Consider the following 19,615-nt stretch of genomic DNA (forward strand, 5'->3'; position numbering starts at 1 on the left):
ATCTTAAATTTTAAACTACTGCTTGCAGGATTTTAAAAAATTGCTGTCCAGTTTATTTTACCCTGTTGCGGAAATGTCACAGTTGTAAGCTCAGTAAAAATCTACACGTAGAATTACAAACACGCCCCAGATATGCAGAGAAGGCTTACCTGATGCACCGATTGGGGAGGTAGCTGGGGTCATGTTGTGGACATTGAGACCAAGACTCTGGGAGGGGCCCGGGGCGGAAGCTGCGATGGGAGGCCCCGGAGGGCTCTCCCTCTGGGGAGAGGTGAGCGGGGTGGTCGGCTGGGAGGTCTGTCCACCAGCAAGTCGAGCAAGGCGCCTCCGTCGGATCTACGGGCGGAAAGGGCACACTGTGAGCGAAGAGCAGAAACACCGTTTGCCTCAGAATAACAGTAACGTTATCAATAACCATGCCAGAGCCGAACAACTCAATCCACCTCCAGAAATACATCCCCATTTGAGACGATACTCAGTGAATAGTATATTTGCAAGCTACCACTTTGCTTTTTAAAAAGTGCACCTTGAAAATAATTTTAAATCCTAAATTCTACCCCAAGTCAAAATTCAAATTAGATGTGGAAGGAGAATAAACACATTCTCTCTCACACACACACACACACACACAAATAAAAACTGCATCTCGATTGCCTTAATCATCTTATCTCTGTTTATCATACTTTCATATCTGATAATGTGAATTTACAATTAGCACACCACACTTTTATTTTTTTTTTAAGATTTTATTTTTAGAGAGTGGAAGGGAGGGAGAGAGGGAGAGACACCTCAGTGTGTGACTGTCTTTTCACACTCCTCCTACTGGGGATAAGGCCCGCAACACAGGCATGTGCTCTGACTGGGAACCGAACCGGCAACCCTTTGGTTCGCAGGCCAGCACTCAGTCCGCTGAGCCACACCAGTCAGGGCAGCACACACTTTTAAACACACTAAAGTTGGTGTTTGCAATAAAACTACCTAACTTGGCCATTTTAAATAGGTGATATTAAAAATAAATATCCAATTTAATTCATTAAAACAATGACAGAAAACAACAAAAGTTATAATAAAGATTAAGTTTTGCTATCATTTTTTAAAAATATTTTACTTATTTTTAGACAGAGGCAAAAGGAGGGAGAAAGAGTGGGAAAGAAACAGCAACATGTGATTGCCTCTCATGCGCCCCCCCACTGGGGACCTGGCCTGCAATCCAGGCATGTGCCCTGACTGGGAATCGAACCAGCAATGCTTTGGTTTGCAGACCGGCAGTCAATCCACTGGGCCACACCAGCCAGGGCTTACTATCATTTTTAAGAGCAATAAAATAAAAATATAATTGACAGCTTCTTCCTTATACTGATATCCCAGAGTTATGAAGTAATTACAAATATGTACCACAAAATCCCAGTGGATCAAAGAACTGTGTCCCCACATTCTGAGAGTCATTACATTTGTAAACAGCCAATCGGTGCTCACCGACCACCTGCTGTCCCAGGCCAGGCATCAAAGCAGCAAACCGACCAGGCTGCTCATGCTCTTTCCACTACAAATGAGGAAGGTGACAGCTGAGATCATGACCAGGGTTAACAGGGACAGACCTCATCTGAACAAAGGGACTACCTGTCACTCTAACATGGCAGGAAATCTGCTCCTTTGTTGTTTAGACGACCAAGAACATCCTGATTCTTGGCCGCAAGGTTCAGAAGTATACACCCGCCCGCCAACACCCCCCCCCCCGCCGCCACCCCTGCCCACCACGTTCCTGCTGCAAATACAGCCCTCAAAGAATTTAAACAAAAGCCTGAAGCTGTTTGGTTGTTTATCTACTTGATCAGATTAAACCCTTTGAAGACAAGGATTGGGTCATATTTACTTAATAAACACTGATGTAGCATTTAACTATCTTCTAACCATGTTCTAAGAGCTTTACAAACATGTACTTATTTAATTCTCATAATAACCACTGAGGTAGGTATCAATGCTTATATTATGTCCATTTTATATATGAGCAAACTGAGGCACAGGGAGGTTAGCTCTCTGGCCTAATGAGTAACTGGCAAAGCTGGGATTCGAACTCATGCAATCTGGCTCCAGTGTCTGTGCTCTTATCACTAAAACAACAGTCTGGGGACCTCTGGGGGGTCTCCAGGGCCTTTTCAGAGGGTCTGTGAGGCCAAAACTATTTTTCAATAACACTAAGGCATTTTCCTTTTCACTCTCTCTCACAAATGTCCAGGGGAGCTTGCCAGAGGCTACATCACATGTGATGTTGCAACTTCTTTAAATAAATTAGTTAATATGAGAACTGAGCTGTCCTCTCTAAGGTCAGACATTAAAAAGGCTGGAAAATGCAAAAACAATGTCACTCATTAAATTTGTTCTGGAAAACGTAGTTACTTTCATTAAAAACATGTTCTTTTTATTAGCATACAAAGGCTTTTATTATTTTTAAAGTAATAAAAATAAAATATAATTACTTTATATTTTATATTATAAACATATTATAAAATATTATATACTTTATATTAAACTATGTTTTATTAATATCAACATATTAATAATTCTTTTAAGTTTCTCAGTTTCCATTTCTAACATGGTAACTATCGCTGGGCAAAGCCCACGTGAACAGGAGCTCTCGGGGAGCGGGAGCGTCACTGCTCTGTGATGGGGGAGGAGCCCTGAGAGCAAACCCAGCGCAGTGCCGCACCCGCTGCCCCGCCCACCCTCCCTCCAGTCCGTCCCAGGGGCTCCCCGCTTGCCCGCCTGGCTGCACAGAGACGGTGAGAAGTGAAAGGCATCACCAATCAGCCAATGAGCGTCGGTATTGTCACTGAAGAAATTACCGAAGTGCTTCTCTTCTGAACACTGAACTGGAGTGGAGGGTGAGGGAGGTGGACCAGAAATTCTCACCCCCAACCTATCCTCAACCCAATTATTCAGGCCAGAGACCCAAGATCTGCGTTCAGTGCTTTCCTCAATTCCCTCCTCCTCCTCAAACACACACAAGGTATGACCGAGTGTGTCCCTTAAAGCTGAGCCCACCCTCTTCCCTGAGCCCCTCGGCCACCACGCTATCCAGGACCTGAAGGATCTGCCTGTGTCCACGTGGGCCTGGCAAGGACAGAGACCCCACGTGCCTTCCTTGAAGCACTTTCAGAGTCCGAGATTCCAGGAATGCAAATCAAAACCTCAATGAGATAACACCTGACATCCATTAGGATGGCTGCTATAAAAAATATATAAAGTAGCAAGTATTAGCAGGGGTGTGGAGAAATTGGAACCCTCATGTACTGTTGGCAGGAAGTAAAATAGTGCATCCACTGTGGAAAACAGTATGCAATTGCTCAAAAATTTAACCATGGAATTACCACATGACCCAGCAATGCCAATTCTAGATACAGAAACCCAAAAAAATTGAAAGCAGGGACCTGAACAGATATTTGCTCATCAGTGTTCACAGAAGCATCACTCCCAATAGCCATGAGGCAAAAGCAGCCCAAGTGTCCACAAGTGCATAAACCGAATGCGGTAGATCCACACAACGGAACAGTATTTGCCTGAAAAAGGAAGGAAATTCTGACATATGCTACAACATGGTGAACTTTGAGGACATTATATTGGGTCGGCCAAAAAGTCCATTTAGTTTTTTTTATAAAATAAAAGACACATTTCTCATTTTCAGCAATAACTTTACTGATTTGGACATTCTGAGTATGTGGGTTCTCTCCCACGTGGTATAGCGTTGACTGTTCTCAAGTAATGTCTTGCTTGGATCACTGTCACCCTCAGCTGGTCTCCCCGACCGTGGAGCATGTCCAGCAAGAAATCTCCAGCACAACAATTTGCAAACAACCTTTGATGCATTTGATCAGTCACAGCACCTTCTCCATACACTGCACAAATCTCTTTTTGCATTTGTTGCATTTTTACCTTTCGTGAAACAATAAAGCATAATATGCCAAAAATGCTGCTTTTCTTCCATCTTCAGTATTAAAATGGCTACATAAAAATTCACCAATTTTGATAAGTTTTTAAAAATGCACTCTGATATGACTAGAGCCATCTTACAGAAAAAAACAACAACAAACTTTTTGGCCCCAATGCTATGTGAGAGAAGCCAGTCACAAAAAGACAAATACTGTATGATTTCACTTACATGAGGTGCCTGGACTAGTTGAATTCATAGAGACAGAAAGCAAAACGGTGGTTGCCAGGGGCTAGAGAGATTTTTAAAATCTAAGTATAGAATAAAATCCTACATGATTCATTCTCCACACAGCAATCACAGGAATTCTTTAAAAACACAAGTCACTCTCCCCTGCCTAAACCTTCGATGGCTTTGCACTGCACCTGGAATAAAAGTCCTCACCGCATCCTCCAGAGCCACTGGCTGCCTCTCCAGGCTCACAGTGTCCCACCCAGGTGACAGCTGCACTGGCCCTCTAGCAGTTCCTAGCACATCGTAAGCTCTACCTTGTCACTGGCCTCTTGCAATTCCTTTAGCCTAGGAGCACTTCTGCTAATTCTTGGCAAGGCTGGTTCTTTCTCTCTCTTCCATTCTTTAATGTCACCTCCTGCAGGACTTCCCTGACGACAGTATCCAGGAGAGACCTCCTGCCACACTCACTGATTTAAGGTCCTCTATTCACATCCTCCAAGCAGGCCTCATGGTCTATGAAAATCTTATCTTTTTTGCCTCATGGTCTTACTTCCTCCCTATTTCCCCAGTGGAAGGGAAGCTCCATGAAAAAACCACGCCTGTCTTGTCTGTCTCGTTCACTGTCACATCCCCAGCTTTGAGCAGAGTGCCAGGCACGTAACAGCTCTGTCCCTACTGACCAATGGGAAAAATCAATAGGTGGATTGGGGGCGGCCAAGTACGGAAGCGCACACCAGGACGCGTCACCGCATGCGCACAGCCCAGGCAGCGCTGCAGACTTGCGAGGCGGACTCCTTCCGGTACTCACACACTCAGCAAGTCCTTGCTGAGCGCCACGGTAAACCAAACACTTCCTCCCCGCTGGAGCTCAGGTTCTAGTGGAGGCCAAAGGACAAGAGCCAAATGACCAAAAGTGATGCCTGGTGGTTATGAGCACTGTTAGAGATAAATAAAGGCCGGGGGGGGGGGGGCAGGGCCGGCAGGGGAGGGACCACGCAATTTCTACGGAAGGCAGACTGAAAGGGGCGCCTGAAGCACCCGGAGGAGAGAGGCGGCCAGCCTTGCGGGCGCCTGGGAAGTGTGGTGGGGCTGTGCTTGGCACGTTCCAGGTCAGGAAGACAGTGCGGTGGCAGCAAAATGAGCAGGAGGAGCAGAAGATGAGTTCAGAGATGAGAAGGGGCCTCAAAGGCCCCTGTAAGAGCTCTGGCTCTGGGAAGCCACCGAAGGGTTTGGGTCAAGAAATGATGTGACTTACATTTTCCAATTTTTGTTTTGGCTGTGACAGAGAATGAACTGTGGGGAGACTGGGGTAGGCAGAGGCCACTCAGGAGGCCACTGCGATGACCGGGGACAGGGTGGGTGATGACTTGGACTGGGGTCGGTAGCTGTGGAGATCATGGTGAGTGGTCCATTTGGGTCTTATTTTGAAAGCAGAGCCATAGGACTGCAAGATTGGATGATGAGTGGCATAGAACCAGAGGCTGTAAAAAAGGACACCAAGATGCTGAGCCTAAAGTAGTTTATCAGGTCAGTTTGAGGTGAGGACAGTAAAAAGAATGAAGGGCGGGGCTACAAAACTCAGATACACTTAAACATGCAGGTGGAGGTTTTGGGTAGATACATGACCTATATGCAGCGCAGTGGGCAGGTCTGGACAATCTGGGTGCTGTCAGCTTCTGGACGGTATTTAAGGCCACAGGAGTGGGACCACCCAGGGAGTGAGCGGAGGCAGGGATTACAGCTGAGGAGGAAGCCCTGCAACACACACCAGCAACCGAAGAGGGGGAGGTGAGGGAAAACCAGCAAGGGAGACTGGGGAAGCCCAGAACTGAGACTGGCTTCCCGGAAGCCACCAGAGTATTTCAAGAAAGAGGGGTCGACGTTATTTATCGGCTGAGTACCATGAAGACTGAGAGCTGCCACTGGATTTGGCAAGGAGGTGGTAGATGGGGCCCTTATCGAGGGCTGTTCTGATGGAATGTTGGGGACGAAAGCTTGCTTGGAGTGGGCCCAGAGGAAAATGGGAAGGGAAAAAGCGGGGACAGGGAACAGAGGTTTTTTACTGTATAAGAGAGTAGGTAAGGGGCAGGGGGTAAGTAAGGTGAGGTTTTAAAGATGGGAGCGAGTCAGCAGGACTGCAGGCTAGGGGGAGCTCTGGCCATGCCACAGAGAGGGGATGGCGCTAGATGGGATGGTGGGAGCCGGCAGCAGGGCACCCCGGCCGGCCTTTCCTTGCTCAGTGACATGGAAAACGGGCATCGCTGAGAGGAGAGTGTGGAGGGAGGGGTGAGGGGGTTTAAAGAGTGAGGATAAGGTATAAGCTGTCACCTAGAAGAGAGAGGGAGTGAGTGTGCTAAGGAAATCAGGGAGAGCTGCTAGGCGGCACTGAGCGAGCTCCTGACTACTTGAGACTGGTGAGCATGAATTCAAAATGAAACCATCCAACTGATGGGCCATTTGTCTCCAGCTACAAACAGCTTCACAGATGCAGTATGCGGAAAGCTGGACTTACCGCCAGCTGGGGTGCTGCTAGGCAGGCAGGCTAAAGGGAGAGAGGGACAAGGGATTATGTGGCAGGTCCAGAGCCTACCCTGATGGAGAAGAGAAGTGCGGGCATGGACGGAATGAAGGCGGATGGACCCCAGACCCCAGCAGTGGCACCTTTAAGGTCCAACAGGGAACAGAGAAAAGAGCCCTCGCCCTGCTCTCTAGTTCACGGCTCCTACCTCATAGTCCTCCTACATATGCGATGCTTTGGGGGCACTGCTTACTCACTACCCCTCTACTCTAAGTTTCTTAAGGCAAGGACTACTCTCAGTTTTGTCCTCTGATGTCCCAGCAGTGCCTAGAAGAGCACAGTGTATGGCACGTAGTAGGTGCTCTTTCAATATCTGCTGCATGAATGAAAGAAGAAAGGAGAACTTGTTAGAAAATGCATCGCATGTAAAGTTTACAATCTATGGAACAATACTATCATTATCTTTTGGTAAAAACATAGTCACTTTAACTCTGGGTGCCAAGTTCAGCCTGAGATGTTAACTTCAGATGTTCTCAGTGATACAAACATCGAATAATGTCCTGACTCACTGCAATCTGGGCTTGAAGGACGAAAGGAGATTTTCCAAGAAGAAATGTCTCTACTGTGCTGGTATTTTCCAACTCCTACCCGCACCACTCTACAAACAGGTTTTAAAAAAAGAACGAAGAATCAAAATTTGTGAACTACACTGTGGACTATTAAGGGAGATGGAGTGGAGTAAGGGACAGAGGCGGGGTCACGCAAGACACGGACTGGGAGGAGGTGACAGGTGGAGGTGACCCGTCCAACTCCCTATCGCCCAGACCTATTGTTCAAAGGAGAAGTGGCCTCGAGCGGGGCCGTGCCCTGGGCTGCCCACAGCAGACACCCTGGCGGACTGACCACTTTCTCCAGCTGGTGGCTCTGAACTGGTTCGGCAGCCTGAGGACCCTGGGGATATCTTCACAGGAGACTCCCACGGGAGTGGCTTTGAGCAGCTGCAGGCACAGAGGGCTACCTAAGTAACCGGGCTACTGAGAGGTGTGCCCTCACTTCTAACACAAACAGAACATATGGGACACAAGCTAAAAGTAGTCCCAACATACAAAAATATTATTAAACTCTCTTCTCTTTGCTTAACTCTGTTTTTCACACTAAGCACACAGAATTGGTATAATATCTTTTAAGTTAAACAAAAATCCTTTTAAAGTTTTTTGTTTCCCGAGATGTTGCAGAGAGAAAACACCAAGAGCATAAAAAAGGAACTTCCAATTCCTCAATTTATGCCCTAAACCACAAGTCAACCCAAATACACCAATAAGGAAATCTCATTCCTAGAGTTTTTCTTGTCTTGGCTGTTTCAGTTCTTCACAAATGACACTAAAATAGGGCTTTCCCTAGAACTGGTCCACCCTCAACGAAAGATGGATTCGAAACAGCTACCGTCAAAACAGCACGGGCCACGGTGGCAGCACGGGGCAGAACCTACGACAGGATGGGCCAAACTGTTTCTGATTTTTAGCATTTTGTAGGGGGAAGTAAATCCAAAGAGCAATGTTTTCCATGTGGTAAAGTCATGCTACAAAAGCATTTTACTTTTCTACACAGAAAATTAAATCCCAACATAAAGAAAAACACTTTCCAACACTTACTCTTTGGAATGGTCTCCGAGAAAAATCTTCTATTTTGATTATTATTGTGTTCACTGCCATATTCCCAGCAACTGTAACAATGCCTAACACAGAGAGCACTCAGTAAATATCTGTTGAACAATGAAAAGTGTCCACCTGACACACAGTAAACAGTCGTCATTTTTGCAATAACGTCAGCCTCTGAGTTCTCTCATTCTTTTTGCTCTTTCCATCTTTCTTTCAGGCCTAGACATTGTTTTCCTCTGGTGTAGGGCTGTTTCAGCCAAACAACATGAATGTGTAGCACAGCTACTGGAAGGCCTCAGACCTGTTAGCAGACCATGACGTTAACAGCAAGAGAACCCACTGGGATCGAGGGCCGCAGTCCACCAGCGTGACGCTGCGGAAAGACATCCCGAGAGTAGGATCGTTTTCATTGGCTCTGGTTTTTAAAATAAAAGATTCCTGCAGCTGCAAGTTTGTTCTCACCCAAAACATCCCAAGTGACAGAAAGGGACGGTGTGGTCCCCATTCTCATCTTTGATCCCAGTTGGTTAAACAGACAAGGTGAACCTACGTGAGGCCTACGTGAGACCAGACAAGGTGGCTCCTAGTCCATAAAACAGATCCTGGTCACTTAAAAGTGATCAAATAAAACAGACAGTGTGAAACATTTTTAAAGCCCAGCTATGTGGAAAGAGTTTTTAAAATCAACTCACAAAATAATTATTGCTGAAATCAAAGTGTAAACTCTTCTGGGGCAGAAGACATGCATTTTCTCTCATCTCTACCAAAGTTACGTCCACACGCACTCTAAATACTCCAAAGCCAAATTTCTAGCAGATCTACACAAGAATGTTGGAGAAAGTGTGCCCTTTCGGACAGACAAAACTGAACTTCTGGCCATTATGTGTCCATCAATGTCTTGGTACGTAGAAAGGTCTCCTTCCTGACACGGACCACAAGCAATTACGTTCCCTCCCAGGCTGAGCATCATCCCTCAGCCAATGCCACTAGGCTCTGTTAGAGATCAGAATGGTGACATTTTCATGTAACTCTCTCATTCCAGTATGAGTGGCCATGCTTTGGCACTTGGATGCTTTATCCAAAAAAAAAAAAAAAAAAAAAAAGACAAAGAGGGACCCAATGGGACGTTTGCACAAGCCATTTTTCCACTTGGCATTCACTGAAATTCTCCCCCTCGCAAGTCGCTCAAATCACAACAGCACAAGGCCAAACACTACATTTCTGGTCACAGTTCCCCAGGCCAGAAATCACCAAACTTTTTGAGTGTGAGGACATTTGTACAAAATAAAAGTAGTGAATGACCAAACGCCCTTGCAGGTGACTACCCCATCGTCCCCACGTTGTCCTTGAAGGAAAAAAAAAAGTGGCACTTATTTGATAAAGCTCCAGGGAAATGATGCTTGTCTTGTATTTATCATTAAGTAAAAGATTAACTATGGAAAAGTAACAGGTTAATTATTCAATTAAGGGTAACCAAATACAAACCTAAAACAAAAATGCCATAGATGAGACCACTCCTCTACTCCGCATAACTGACGTTCAAAGCTCAAAGTGGCTATGAATTTTTTCTCTGTGTACCCTGGGAATTAATGTTTTTAACTGGCTCACAAAATAACTTGTGGAAACCAAAATACCAATTCCTCTGGAAGGTTTCTATACGGTAAGAAAAAGGTTTGTTTTTTTAAAATTTTTAGCACTTTTAATTTCTTCCTTCATCTTGCCTCAAAAAAAAAAAAATGTTATTGCTTGCTTTTTTCTGGATGTCTTTATCTCAGTACCCTAAACATGACAACTGCATGAATATAATATAAATCAAATCATACATAAAAAGTTCTGTTGAGTTAGATTATAAAGGTTGCTAGATATTTTCTAAATGTTGCACTAATTTTCACCTCCCTTTTAGAGACAACTTTTCCCCAGTAGGACATGCATATATACAGAATTTTTTCCATCTCTAACATTAAATTATTTTTGAAAATCAGTACCCTGCACAGGATTATTTTGGTCCACCGTAATACCTGATCGGCCAGAGCAGATAAGCATTTACAGAGAAACACTAATACTATAGAAAACTAGCCACTGGCTAACATTTTTTAAATTAAAACATGTTTAAATTTTAAAACCACCATTAGTTACAGTTTTAAACACAATTCATACTTCATGAAAACAAGTGTTTACATGGTAAAAATATGACCAAAATATTTCCATACTTGGAAAAACATAAAACAAATTTTACTGAAATTGAAGAAATAAGGTATACAACATGAAAAATTTGGAAGTAAAGGCCAGTATGTCAAAACTCTTGATTTTTAAAGAAGTGAATCCATCTATCTGCAAAGTTAGTTAACCAAAGACTCAGTATCACATATATGTAGAAACTTTTTAAACAACAAGTCCTATGAATGACATGGCATTATAGTCAGACACATGAATATTTTCTCTGTTAAAAAAACAGGAACTATCTCTCTGGAGAGCTTCCACATGGTTTTCTACAATCTTGGGATCTAGTCAAACTCTACCCTGTCATATCCACCTGCACAGAGAAAGTCCGTGACAAGCAGGACCAGCCACAGAATCTGCAGGGCCTGGAGCCAAATGAAAACGCAGGGCCTCTCGCTGAAAATGTGTCCAGACTTCCAAGATAGCAGTAGCAGAGTGTTAAGCCACACATGGGGCACTTCAGACTCCAGGTCACATGCCGTGAAGCTGGGCCTGATGCAGGGGACGGACGCAGGCCTGGCACAAGCCCCTGGCCTGAGATGATTCTAGGTGAGTGCGGGCAGATGGCGGGTGTTAGTAAGGCTCGCTGGGAAAGCCTAGGAGTTCAGTTCACAAAAAGGCCCAGGAACAAAGTGCTACCTCGTCTAGTCAGAAAATGTATCTAACTTAATCACCATGGCACTATTACACATCTGGAATCTATACCAAATGCTGACAGGCACCAAAGAAGCAATGTGCATTGAACATACTTCGTAACGTTAAATTAGATGGGGCGGGGGAAAGAGGTGGCGGGAAGGTGGACACAACTGTACCTGAACAATAAAAAAAAAATAATAATAATGTTAAATTAGAAAGCTAATTAAGTCAAGGCTGAGCATTTCTCAAAGCTGGGACCCTAGGGAGACTTCTCTTCCCAGCCTGCCTGCCGCCTCCACAGAAGTGAACCAGGAGCCAAAGCTACGGCGCCGTCGCGGGAGCCGCCGGGTTGCCTGCTGCCCAGGTGCTTGGACAGAACCCTGTGCTTGGACAGAACCCAGTGCTCCGCCCGCGCCCCAGCCAGCTACTCAGATCCATCCTTCTGCCACCAACTCACAGCGCCCTCGCCCTCGGACCGCCCCAAGGCCCCCACCACCGCTCCTGCGCCACGAAGCCACCTGTCCTCAGCCGCCCATCATGACAACCACGGCCACCTTGCAGGTGTGCGAGAACTACCCCCAGAACCCGGAGGCCACCAGCAACCGCCAGATCTACCTGGAGCTCACACCTCCTCCATCTACTTCTCCGTGTCTCACTGCTTTGACTGTGATGATGGGGCTTTGAAGAACTTTGCCAAACATTTTTTTCGCCACTCTCATGAGGAGGGGGAACATACTGAGTAACTGATGAAGGTGCAGAACCAACAAAAGGTGGAGGATGGGCTGAATGCAACGGAGGGTGCGTCACACTTGGAAACAGGTGTGGATCAGTCACTACTGGACTTGCACAAACGGGGCCACTGAAAAAACATGGCCCTCCTAGGTGTGACTTCATTGAGCCTCACTACCTGGATGAGCAGGTGAGACCCATCAAAGAACTGGGTGCCCAGCTCACACGGGTCGGGCCCCTGGACCTGGCACGGCAGAGCAGCTCTTTGAGCAGCACACCCTGGGAGACATCGGCAAGAGTGAAGCCTCAGGCTGCCTTCCCACAGCCCGGGAGGGGCGGGGTTTGGGGCGACCTTCCCTGGTCACCAAAGCAGCACACGCATATTGGAGTTACCTCTACGTTTTCTATAACTTGCATCAAATCATCTACCTATGCCTTTCACTTGTACCATTCCTTCAAATCAAGTAATTTGGTATTTTAAAAGAAAAAGAGAAAGAGAGAAGAGTCTAAAACTATGGCAGCTGGTGAGCAGTTAACGCAATGATGTCCAATGCAGAGGTCCCCCATCCCCAGTCCTGTGGGAGGGGAACAGTCCCTCCGTAAGACAAAGTAAGCGGTCGGATTCGAGTAGACGGAGCACCTCGGTTTTACTTGGCTCTGACGCGCAGCACATCTCTCCCGGGACCCCTCAGGTCCCGCCTGCCCAGCTCCCCTCCTTTCCAGCCTCCTCGCTCCACCCCGGCCCTGAGTACACCCTGGCCACTGGTCACTCCAGGTTTCAGGAGAAGGGAGGAGGAGACCTGACAAGTGAAAACAGAGAAGCTGCATTCAGAGGGTGGCCCCTGGTGAGGAGAAATGTTAGGAAGTACAAGGGGTAGAGTGAGAAGGCTCCAACGCAGCCTTTCACACGAGCCAGGACATATTCGCTACCTTACCCAGGAAGGTCCTGCCTCTTATGCTCTTGACATTACTACCTGCAAAGGTTCCTTAAACGTTGTATGGGCACCAACAAAAGTTCTAATCAGTGGATGGGCCTCATCCAGCTGACTGAAGTTCTGAATGAAACAAAAAGCCTGGCCTTCCCCTGAGTAAGGGTAAATTCCCCAGGCTGCCTGCCTTCAAACGGGGACACGGTCTTCTTCCAGCCCCCAGACTCGCACGGAAACGTAGGTCGTCCGGGGCGGCTGGCCTGCAGCCATCCGACTGGATCCACACCTTCGCTCTGCCTGGTCCTTCGGCCTGCGGACGGGAAGGAGAGCCGCAGCGCGGCCCTCGCGTGCCCGCTCACCCTGCAGGCCCTGCGTCTTGCCCGTCTCCACAGTCACACGGGCCAATTCCCTATCATAAATCTCTTCTCCATACATATAAAAAATTTAAAAAATAAAACTCTAATTATGCACAACTCAATCTAACTCTGGACAAGAGAGCTCGTGCGTCCCAGGAGTCCGCTCAGCCACGGCAGGGCATCGGGCGCTTCAGGGTCCACTGCCACTAGGCAGGTGACCTGAAGAGCAAGGCCATGAGACCAGGAATCAAAACCCCACTTTACACAAAAGAAAGGGAAGCTTAGGAAGGTTCAACATTTTGCCCAGGGTCATACAACTGGCTGGTCAAATAAAACCCAACCATGCCTGACTGTGAATTACAACTCTGACAAGGTTTTTTCCCAAGTGCCTACCTCAACCTAACGAATGCGACTTAATGTAGCAATAGGAACATAAAAAGCTATTGCAACGTGAGAATTAAGAGTCGCAAAAAGATGCACAATATTGAATTCATGCCATTCAGCAAATAATTTCTGTGGGCCTTCTGTGCTAAGCCCTGTACCGAGAGTTGGATAAAAAACAGTGAACAAGAAGAGTCAAGAGCTTATCCTGCAACAGGAAACACACCAAGCAAATGGACAACTCCAGCGCAGCACGGTGAGTACCGAAAGTCATTTTAATGAGACACCTTGTCTGTTCTTCCTACATCTCACCTCCTCCTCCTCCAGCGCCTGCTGCCCCATAGAGGTTCCCGAGAGTCTGCGGTCACACGTTCGGCTGACTCTGATCATCGCAAAACCATTCAGATCAGCAAGTACCCCATTAATATCAGAGGTTTTTTGCCACCTCCAATTCCCCCAAGGGTTCTAGTATTTTTACAATCAAGTCAAAAGAATACATGTCATACAGTTCACTCAGAGTAAGAAATAATTGAGACTCAACCCTCACCACAGGTTTTTCTCAATGTCAAGACCCTGATCATCTTTAAGGGCCAATCAAACGCTCCCAGAGCCCTTCCCAGATTTCCCCAGTCAGAACTAGCTGCTCCATCAATGGCACTCCCTCTACGATCTGCGTTAACACTTGAACTGCGTTCCTGCCTCCCCACTGGAGGACGAGCTGGCTGAAGGCGAGGGCCAGCCCTACTCATATTTGGCATGGTCTCCCCTCAGGTGTAACCCTCAGTGCCTAGCAGAAAACAAGTATCCCACAGATATTTATTGAAATTAAAAAAACAGAAATCATAATATTCACGTCTTTTACCACACATATACGTATAGTTGCCACTCACGTATATGTTTATTTACTTTGTTTTGTTTCTTAAAGCTCTAAAAAATAGCTACAATATCACTCAGGGCGCCCCAGGCTACAGATTATAGTTCAAAATTTATATTTGGCCCAACACACCCCGCTAGGAATAATGTACAAATCCATCTCTACGCCTTTATATCCTGCATCCAGGAGAGGAACTGAGTAAACAATGAATAAATATTTACTGAACAAATAAAGAAATCAGTGCTAATAATAAGGAATGGTAAAAGATAAAATTGTAAAGGATATGCTCACCAAATATTTTCTTCTCGCTCCTTAAACCCACGGCTTCCACCATCCTCGGATGGCTCCCCTGTACATCCCTGCAGCCTGCCCCTCACTCCTGAGCTACCTTCTCTTCTCCTCCCGTTCTCTCTTGAACCTATTCCCGTCAGCAATGAAACTGAACTTGTCGCTCCATGTTGCCAAATTCCATGGTCAAGCCTGATCCTTCCCTAATTTACTTTATTGACATTTAGCAGAACTGAACACTCTTCTCCATCATAAAACACTTTCTTCTTCTCCTGGATGCCAAGACTCCACACTCTTGACTTTCCCTCTGCCTCAGCAACTGTCCCGCATCAAGTCTCCTTTTCTAGGCCTTTCCAGAGAACTTTTCCTCTTTATCTCCCTACCTCTGAAGGCTGAAGTGGCTGGAGGCTCAGAAGTACTTCTTGAACTGCAAACCCAATGTATATCCAGCAGCCTACTTGACAACTTCACATGGACAAACAGTAGGCAATAAAATCACAATATGACCAAACAGATAACTTAATTTCTCCCTCCAAACCTTTTCTTTCCATTTTCCCCATCTCAGTATATGACAGCTTTATTTTTCAAGCTGCTTAGGCTAAAGCTCTTGGCATCACTGTGGTAAAGACAGAGAGTTGCCTCCTAATACACGTTAAGCCACCTCTGCATTGGGTTGTGGCCATGTGACTAAGTTCCGGCCAAGGAGATGTAAGCAATGGTGTGTGACACTTCCTGGTCAAGTCCTTAAGGGGTAGGAACATGCCCCCCTTCCCCTTTAGTCCCTTCCTGATGACCAGGATGCACATGTGCTTGCAGGAGCTGCAGCAGCCGCCCCGGAGAGCAATCCTGATGCCTCAACTGAGGACGACGCAGCGCAAAGCAGAATGGGTCTGGCTTCCCAGTAACCACAGAGCTACTAAACCAGCTTTCAACACTGAGCCGAAGTTTTACTTAGAAGAACCTTAGTGAGAACTTCGACAGCATAAAAAGGACAAGGAAACCATAAAAAAGGAACCATTCAGAATTAAAGCTACACTAACCAAAATGAAAAATAATTTACAGGGAATCAACAATAGAGTGGATGAAGCTGAGAATCAAACCAGCAATTTGGAATATAAGGCAGCAAAAAACACCCAATCAAAACAGCAAAAACAAAAACGAATAAAAAAAAGGGGGGGTATAATGTAAGGAGCCTCTGGGACAACTTCAAGTGTACTAACATTTGCACCAGGGAGGGTGCCAGAAGGAGAAGACAGAGAGCAAGACATTGAAAACCTTTTTGGAAAAATGAAAGAAAACTTCCCTAAACTGGTGAAGGAAACAGACATACAAGTCAAGGAAGCACAGAGAGTCCTGAACAAGATGAATCCAAAGAGGCCAAGACACATCATAATTAAAATGCAAAAGTTTAAAGATAAAGAGCGAATCTTAAAAACAGCAAGAGAAAAGCAATTCATTACCTACAAGGGAGCTCCCATAAGAATTGTCAGCTGATTTCCCAACAGAAACTTTGCAGGCCACAAGGGACCAGCAAGAAACAGTCCAAGTGATGAAAAGCAAGGACCTACAATCAAGATTGCTCTATCCAGCAAAGCTCTCATTGAGACTCAAAGGACATATAAAGAGCTTCCCAGACAAGAAAAAGCTAAACCAGTATTACACAAAATGTTAAAGGGCCTTAATTAAGAAGAGAAATAAAAGATCAAAAGTATGAACAATAAAACGGTCATACATATCTACCAACAACTGAATCTAAAAAACAAAATAAACAAACAAGCAGAACAGAAACAGACTCATAGATACAGAGAACATCCTGACGGTTGCCAGGTGGGAGGGGGCTGGAGGTTGGGTGAAAAGGTGAAGGGATTAAGGAGTACAGATCAGTTGTTACAGGATATTCATGGGGATGTACAGCATTGGGGTACAGCCAATAATATTCTAATGACTATGGATGGTGTCAGATGGGTACGAGATTTATCAGGATGATCGCTTAGTAAGTTACATAATGTCGCATCACTGGGGTGTACACCTGAAACTAATATAATAATGTATGTCAACTGTAACTGAAAATACAAAATGATTTAAATAAAGAAAAAAGATAAGCTTCTATCTTGTTAAAGCCATTATCATGCTAGATCTCTCTGCTGCAGCAGCCAAACCAATGTCCTGACAAGCATACAGAATTTGGAAACTGGAAGTAATCGACCTTAATAGAATTTGTATGTGGCGATGGCTTAGGATCAGCATGGGCACAGATGTTGCAGTAGGTAATCCCTGTTAGGCCAGAATAAAACATTTGGTAAAACGTGTGACACCTTAGAAGACAGCCTTCATGCCAACACACCTGTAATTCTAGGGGAACTGGTCGAACAGTTCAGAATTTGGGTGCTTACTGGCTTCTTGCCACTGGAAGCAAAAAGTCCCACAAGACTGAGACAGACTCAAGCTACAGCCTGCCGATCCATGCAGAGATAAAAGGGAACAGAGCAGTGACTAAGGCATGTCCATGGTCTCTGCTCTAAGTTTACTCAGAGCCCAGTAATTTGGGGCTAAGTTGGGTTGAAAAGCCAGCTCCTTTGCAGTATCCAGCAGCAAACAAGCTGGAGAAACTGTTCAGCCCAGGAAAGGGATGTTTTCCAATGACGTGGCCCCCGAGGAAGACAGACACTGAAAACCTACCACAGAGGGCAAGGGACAAGGGACAAGGGAGCAGACTCGGGGCTGCGAACCAGTCTGAGCCAGGAACCCCCACTCCTGCCTGGGCAGGGAGCCCCACAACGCAGCCTGGCAGGGGCTGACAATGGCCGTGGACCAGTGAGGTGTCCATACGCCCCCCCTTCCTTTTTCCAAATGGGAGTTTTTTGTCCCACTCCACCACAGTGCGGGGCAGGGAGGCCGACAGCGGGGAACTTGTATTTTAACCCAAAGATCCCTGGACTGTACAGGGAAGGCAAAAGCAGGTTTACAGTTGTGATTATGCGAAACACAGAGCTTTTTCTTGTACTATTATTTATTACTGTACTACTTACTTGTGTTACAACTGTGAACTTACTCTCGCCTGCCCCTGGATCACCCAGAGACCCTGGCCTCTGCAGGTGACTGGGGGCTGTCTCCTTTGGGAAGGTACAGGGTGTTTTACATTTGGGAAGGAGGTTTCAGAAAGAAAGGCCTCCCCTTCAAAACGAGGGAATCTCGGCAGAACATATGGCTACCCAGGAAAAACTGTATTTCTCAGCTTCCTGGCAAGTAGCCGTGGCCACGTGACTTAGGCCCAGCCAGGGGGAGGTGGGCAGAAGCGATCCGGGCGCCCCCCAAGCTGTACCATTAAACACAGAGGAGGGGCATGACTTTTCCTTCCCTCTGGTTTCAGCGCAGACACACATGGGCCAAAAGATGGAAGCCATGTGTCAGGCAAGTTGGCACCACAGGGCAGGAGGCACAGGGTTCCCCAGCGAGCAGAGCCGCCGCAGCAGCCCCAGCCTCCTCCCGAGACTCCTATTGAGAAAGAAATCAACACCGATCCTGCTTAGGCAGCTGCTGCTTCATGCCCCCCTGTTGCACTGGTCCACCCAGTGATAGCTCAACACGGCCGTGCCCGACGCATCTTTCACACCCCGTACCCACCCCATCATCCAATCCCATCGGCTCTGCCCACAAAACACCTGGCCATCCACCCTCTGACCCTTCCTCCCCTCCTCCGCCACGGCCCCTGCTCCTGCGGTGGCCTCCCAAGCTCTCTCTCTGCTTTCGCTCTTTCCCCCTTTATTTATTCTTATCACAGGAGCCAGAATGATTCTTTTAAAACATAGAGCAGAACGTAAGCCCCATGAAAGCAGGGATTTCTGCCTGTTGTTCACTGTTACACCCTCATGGTCCAGAACAATGCTGGGCATATATTCTATTTCATCAAATATAAGATATGGATTGGAAGCGGCCCCACTATTTTCTGTACCACCAAGAAAAAAATCCTGCCCATTAAACCACAACAAAATGTCTTAACGACAGACCGAGACAGGGCAGTAATCAGTACGCCAGTCCCTCCGTGCTCTGAGCTTTCTTTCTGAGGAATGTGGAAACCTGGAGTGTCTTTGACCTTCAACTAGATTGTGTGGGTATGAAAGGCAATCCTTCTAATTGTATGTTCAATTTCAAAATGGGACACAGCTTCACAGACTTGTGGATTTCTGCCTGTCCAAAGCTCCCTAATGACCTTGGTTGTCACTCTGCAATAAAATGTGATTGCAGTCATTCCTCCAACAACAAACATTTTCTTTACTAACATCAAATTGACACCCCACTGCTGTTTCCATTCCTGTCTGTTTACAAAGTAACATTTGCTTTCATTGCTGATCAAAGTGTAATTTGTTTGAATGCATTTAAAATGGCAACTAAATTAAACATACATACCACTCAACTGAAGGGGCAATAACATGAACAGGTATAACCAGGTTCAAACATAAACAGGAAATGACAACTGTGTCATAAATGCCACCTGGCCAATGGTGATTACACCATTCTAAGAAGCATCCCAATTTTAAATATGTCGAAATGTGAAAAAAAAAAAAAAGAGGGGATGTTTCAAAATTGAATGACACCCAGTTAAAAGAACTCAGTAAATTTTTGCTAAAAAACACAAGTAGCCTCATCTCCTGCCACTGCACCCTTGCTTCGCAGGCCCCCGCCACACTCGGCCTCCTTGCTGTGGCTGGAGCAGACCAAGGACGCACCCCTGGTTCCTGCTGTGCCCTGCACCTGGAACACTCTTCCCCCAGATGGCTCTCTGTCGTCTTTAAATTTCTATTCAAAAGCCACCTCCTAAAACTGCATATACTCCACACACCCCTCAGCTCTCCATCCCTTTGGCCTA

General features: G+C 46.2%; 1 protein-coding gene across 2 annotated transcripts in view; it reads right to left on the reverse strand.

Annotated features, from left to right (window-relative positions):
- Positions 1-19,615, reverse strand: part of UBE4B (ubiquitination factor E4B) — a 95,274-nt gene that overhangs the window by 69,797 nt on the left and 5,862 nt on the right. Inside the window, exons 2-3 of one of the 2 annotated variants that reach the window (XM_054579777.1) lie at positions 8,330-8,412; positions 150-336 (exon numbers count right to left, since the gene is read on the reverse strand). In XM_054579777.1, coding sequence (XP_054435752.1) covers positions 150-336; positions 8,330-8,389 — 247 coding nt within the window. In that variant the 5' untranslated portion in view covers positions 8,390-8,412. The remainder of the gene's footprint in view (positions 1-149; positions 337-8,329; positions 8,413-19,615) is intronic. The other variant, XM_054579775.1, reaches the window with a different exon arrangement.

This window comes from Pteronotus mesoamericanus, unplaced genomic scaffold (genome assembly GCF_021234165.1).
Source record: "Pteronotus mesoamericanus isolate MK-2021 breed Mesoamerican mustached bat unplaced genomic scaffold, CSHL_Meso_final contig_557, whole genome shotgun sequence".
In the NCBI taxonomy this organism is placed as follows: Eukaryota; Metazoa; Chordata; class Mammalia; order Chiroptera; family Mormoopidae; genus Pteronotus; species Pteronotus mesoamericanus.